The 6000-nt window shown below is 40.5% G+C and overlaps 1 protein-coding gene across 1 annotated transcript in view; it reads right to left on the bottom strand.

Moving 5' to 3' along the window:
- Nucleotides 1-270: 270 nt before the first annotated feature.
- The window catches only part of ADAM19 (ADAM metallopeptidase domain 19), a gene marked incomplete at its 3' end in the record, with an annotated part of 85382 nt that continues 79652 nt past the window's right edge, over nt 271-6000 (bottom strand). The window contains exons 22-23 of the mRNA XM_082835631.1: nt 1150-1302; nt 271-324 (exon numbers count right to left, since the gene is read on the bottom strand). Of these exons, the coding sequence (XP_082691757.1) occupies nt 271-324; nt 1150-1302 (207 nt within the window). The remainder of the gene's footprint in view (nt 325-1149; nt 1303-6000) is intronic.

Raw genomic sequence — 6000 nt, 5'->3', positions numbered from 1 at the left:
TCTTCGGCTCTGCCCTCCCTACCTGGGGCTGAATATTGCACAAAACAACACTTGGATGCCATTGATGGTAGGCACTCTGGGCCTCTGTGGAAGCCGAGGTGGCACTGAGTCAAGGAGGAGATTTTTCAGAGATGCAGTCGTTCCAGGAGGAGGGGAGGGGGGTGGGGGGACTCAGAGGTGGCCAGGCATGCTTCCTCCAGATTCCGTGGCCACGGCTCCTCTGTGGTGTTCAGAGTCCTCACAGGAAGGGAGAAGCGCCTTCAGACGGGTCTAGATTTTCGAGCTAGCCATCCCCACAGCCCTCTGTGACCTGTATTCAGGAAACTGCAGGGAAAAAAGAGAGGGAGAGAGACATCAGCTCCGTGCTATCAGTGGGGAGCTGTCCTCTGGCTTGTGACAGGTGGGCATGAGTGGCAGGCTGTCACCTGAGAAGAAGGGTTTCCGCAGAAGTCTGTCCACATGTCTGCTCGTCCAGACCATCAACTCTGCAGTAAGAGGCATGGTGGCAGCCCCCAACCCCCAGCTGACAAGCCATTCCCCTCCCCCCTCCCAGCAAAGCTGCAGCTCAGCCTGCAGAGTTCCCAGGGCCTCGCAGGAACACAGGGCAGTGAGCCAGCTTCCTCACCTGCTCCCCTCTGCCCCAACTCCCAGGACTAAGACTAAGTCCCAGGACTAAGTCCCAGGGAAGATGTATTAAGAGGGGCCATTTGTGCACAGCCTACCATAGGCCAGCGGTTAATGTAAATTAACTGCCTTGACCTTCACAGTAACCCGATGGGGTTGGCTATTTCTGCTTCGTAAAACCTCTTTCTAGATAAGGAAACGGAGACTCAAGATTGAGTGATTTGCTCAGGGCCGCTCAGCTCAGCTCAGCTCATCAGTTGCAGACCCAGGTTTGAAGCTACCATAGCTCAGCCTCCTAAACATCACCTTTCACATGAAACCAAAAAAGGGGGTGTGCAAGGGTCTCACCAATTTAAGGGACAGTCATGCAGGCACCAAGAAATGCCAAGCTTCTGTCCTTTGCTTTTGTTCTGGAAGTTCAGCACTACATCAAGAAGCATCAACTGGTCTGTTTTCTCAACTCTTATTTTTGTCCCCTGGATCCCTCTGCCCCAGCTTCTACCTCGAGTGTTTCTGAAGACTCACCTTTGGGGTAAGCACAGCCAGGGGCCGGGTCTGCTGAGGTCTAGAGGCAGGGGGCCACAGAATGGAGACACCACCTGGCCTGGGGAGACTCTTGCGGCCTGGCACCGGGTTAGCCGGGAGTGCCTTCTGGGGCGGCCGAGGCCTGGAGAAATCCTGGGGAGAAAGCCACAAGCCTCACTCAAAGGCCAGAGGGGCCTGTTCGAAAGAAAATGTTCTCAATATTTTACAGGTCAAAAGCAGATGAGAAAAGGGATATACTATTTAAAAAGAATGGTCCCTCCGGAGCCTGTGCTCCGCAATGGGAGAGGCCACAACAGTGAGAGGCCCGCGTACCGCAAATAAATAAATAAATAAATAAATAAATAAAAATAAAAAGAATGGTTCCATTTAAAAAGAAATTGTGTGCATACATGTTTACATGCTCAGGAAAAAGCCTTTTTGGAGAGCAATTTAGCAGTATCTATTAAGATTAGAAATGATCATTCTCTGACCTAATACATAATTTCATTCCCTCTGAGAACTATTTGCACAGGTGCACAAAAATGAAATTGCAAGGATGTTCCTTGCAGCACTGTATGTGACAGCTAAAATAAACTATAAATAACTAAAATTTCCATCAACAGACAAATTACTAAAATTATACAGTGATATATAAAGCAGCATTTCAAAAGAAGGAAGTAGGTTGATACGTGCTGAGGTGGAAAGATGGTCAAGAGTCATGGCAAGCTGCAGTACAAGCTATACAGGATAGTTTAGAGAAAATAAGTCACCCCACTACCCCCCACCAATGTAAATGCAGAGGTATAGAGGAAAGTCAGGAAGGATGAAGACCAAATTGATAACAGAGGTCAGAGGTTCAGAGTGGGCTGTGCATAGGGAGAGGGGTCGTCCAAGTGAACATTCAGTTTTTTTAACAAAGCATATATGTGTATTACTTGTGCAAATAAAAATAAAAATTGTAAAAAGAAGAAATCATATTTTCCGTATTGTTTGTCTATGGGTGGCACAGTCTTTCCTTTGTGCTTTTACATTACCTTCATGTTTTGCCCCCTTCTCAATAAGGCCTTCCCTGATGACCTTATTTAAAATTATAACACCCCCAAACACAACAATACACAATCAACAGGATGCAGCAAAAGCAGCCTAACAGAGAAGTTCATAGCGATACAGGGCCTTCCTCAAAAAACAAGGAAAATCTCAAATAAACAACCTAACCTACCACCTAAAAGAATTAGAAAAAGCAGAACAAACAAAACCTAAAGTCAGCAGAAGGAAGATCAGAGAGGAAATAAATAAAATAGAGATTTAAAAAAATAGAAAAAAAAATCAATAAAACCAAGAGCTGGTTTTCTGAAAGGATAAATAAAATCGACAAACCTCTGGTCAGGCTCACCAAGAAGAAGGAAGAGGACCCAAATAAAATAAGAAATGAAAGAGAAGAAATAACTACTAACACTGCAGAAATACAAAAAATCATAAGAGAATACTATGAACCATTACATGCCAACGAATTGGACAACCTAGAAGAAATGGACAAGTTTCTAGAAACACACAGCCCACCGTAACTGAATCAAGAAGAAACAGATAATTTGAACAGAATGATCACTAGAAGTGAAGTGGAATCTGTTAAAAAAACAAAACAAAACAAAACTCCCTGCAAACCAAAGGGAGTGGCTTCCAGGATGGCTTCACTGAGGAATTCTACCAAACATACAAAGAAGAGCTTACACCAATCCTTCTCAAACACTTCCAAAAGATTGAAGTGGAGGGAACACTCCCTAAGTCATGCTATGAAGCCACCATCACCCTGATACTAAAACTAGACAAAGACACTAACAAAAAAGAAAACTACAGACCAATATCTTTGATGAATATAGATGCAAAAATCCTCAACAAAATATTAGCAGACTGAATCCAACAACGTATAAAAAAGACCATATACCACGACCAAGTTGGATTCATCCTAGGGTCACAAGAATGGTTCAACATATGCAACTCAATCAATGGGAAACACCACATCAACAAAAGACAAAACTCACATGATCATCTCAACAGATGCAGAAAGAGCATTTGATAAAATTCAACATCAACTCATAATAAAAACTCTCACCAAAGTGGGTATAGACGGAACATATCTCAGCATAATAAAGGATATTTATGACAAACTCACAGCCAACATAATACTCAACAATGAAAAGCTGAAAGCCTTCCTGCTAAAATGTGGAAGAAGAAAAGGATGCCCATTCTCATCACTTCTATTCAACATAGTATTGGAAGTCCTAGACAAAGCAATCAGACAAGAAAAAGAAATAAAAGGAAATTGGAAAGGAAGAGGTAAAATTGTCATTATATGCAGATGACATACTATATAAAGAAAACCCTAAAGACTCACACAAAAACTACTACAACTGGGACTTCCCTGGCAGTCCAGTGGTTAAGACTCCATGCTTCCAATGCAGGGGGTGTGGGTTTGATCCCTGGTCAGGTAACTAAGATCCCACATTCTGTGCAGCACAGCCAAAAAAAAAAAAACTACTAAAACTGATAAATGAATTCAGCAAGGTAGCAGGATACAAGATTAACATACAGAAATCTGTTGCATTTCTTTACACTAATAATAAAATTATCAGAAAGAGAAGTAAAAATACAATCCCTTTAAAAATTGTATCCAAAATAAAAATACTTAGGAATAAATCTGACGAAGGAAGTGAAAGACTGATATGCTGAGAATTATAAAAAACATTGGCAAAGGAAACTGAAGATAATTCAAAGAAATGGAAAGATGCTCTTGGATTGGAAGAATTAATATTGTTAAAATGGCCATACTAACCAGAGCAATCTACAGATTTAATGCAACCCCTATCAAATTACCCATAACATTTTTCACAGAACTAGGGCAAATAATCATAAAATTTATATGGAACCACAAAAGACCCAGAGTTGCCAAACGATCCTGAGGAAAAAGAACAAAGCTGGATGCATAACCCTCCCAGACTTCAGACAATACTACAAAGCTACAGTTACCAAACAGTGTGTTATTGGCACAAAAGCAGACATATGGATCAATGGGACAGAATAGAGAGCCCAGACATAAACCCACACACCTATGGTCAATTAATCTCAACAAAGGAGGCCAAAATATACAATGGAGAAAAGACAGCCTCTTCAGCAAGTGGTGCTGGAAAGCTGGACAGCCACATGTAAATCAATAGTTAGAACACTCTCTCACGCCATACACAAAAATAAACTCTAAATGTCTTAAAGTCTTAAATGTAAGACATGACACCATAACACTCCTAAAAGAGAACATAGGCAAAACATGCTTTGACATAAATCGTAGCAATGTTTTCTTAGGTTAGTCTCCTAAGGCAAAAGAAATAAAAGTAAAAATAAACAAATGGGGCCTAATCAAACTTACAAGCTTTTGCACAGCAAACGAAACCATAAACAAAATGAAAAGACACCTATGAAATGGGAGAAAATATCTGCAAATAATGTGACTGACAAGGGCTTAATTCCCCAAATATACAAACAAACAGCTCAATATCAAAAAACAAACAACCCAATCAAAAAAATGGGCAGAAGACCTAAATAGACATTTCTGCAAAGAAGACATACAGACAGCCAAAAAGCACATGAAAAGATGCTCAACATCGCTAATTATTAGAGAAACGCAAATCAAAACTACAATGAAGTATCATCTCACACCGGTCAGTATGGCCATCTTCAAAAAGTCTGCAAACCATAAATGCTGGAGAGGGTGTGTAGAAGAGGGAACCCTCCTATACTGTGGGTGAGAATGTAAATTGGTGCAGCCACTATGGAAAACAGTATGGAGGTTCCTGAAAAAGCTAAAAATAGAGCTACCGTATGATCCAGCAATCCCACTCCTGAGCATATACCCAGAGTTTTATGGTGTCATGTCTTAATTCAAAAAGATACACGCACCCCAATGTTCATAGTCGCACTATTTACAATAGCCAAGACATGGAAGCAATCTAAGTGTCCATCGATAGATGAATGGATAAAGAAGATGTGGTATATATATACAAGCGAATGTGCCATTTGCAGCAACATGGATGGACCTAGAGATTATCACGCTAAGTGAAGTAAGTCAGACAGAGAAAGACGACTATCACATGATACCACTTATATGTGTGGAATCTAAAAAATGATACAAATGAACTTATTTACAAAACAGAAACAGACTCACAGACTTAGGAAACAAACTTATGGTTACCAAAGGGGAAGAGGCAGGAGGGATAAATTAGGAGCTTGGAATTAATAGATACACACTACTATATATAAAAGAGATAAACAACAAGGACCTACTCTCTAGCACAGAGAACTACATTCAGTATCTTGTAATAACCTATAACAGAAAGAATGTGAAAGAGAATATATATATATATCTCTGAATCATTTTCCTACACACCAGAATCTAACACAACACTGTAAACCAACTATACTTCAATTTTTAAAAATTGCAACACTCCCCCAGTCAGCATTCCCAGACCCCTTTATCCTAATCCACTTTTTCTTTTTTGGTATATATCACTTATCCCATTCCACCATACTATACAACTTACTTATTTTTTATTTTCTGCCTCTCCATCCCCCACTGTATAAGAAACAGGGGCAGGGGTCCTTTTCTGTTTGATTCAGTGGTACAGCTCAAGCTTTAGAACAGTGCCTACTATACAGTAAGCACTCAACACGTATTAGCTGAAAAAATAATAAAACTCTGCACCTGTCAAAAAAATTTAAATAACTATATTCTGTGATTCAAAAAATAATTTTAAGGGGCAAAGAATGGATCTCATGCCACCACCCACAGATCCCCAAGCTGGT

The sequence above is a fragment of the Leucopleurus acutus genome, assembly GCF_964270905.1.
Source record: "Leucopleurus acutus genome assembly, chromosome: 3".
Classification (NCBI taxonomy): domain Eukaryota; kingdom Metazoa; phylum Chordata; class Mammalia; order Artiodactyla; family Delphinidae; genus Leucopleurus; species Leucopleurus acutus.
The sequence above is the reverse complement of the archived record's forward strand: the minus strand, read 5'-3'. Positions and strand labels throughout refer to the sequence as shown.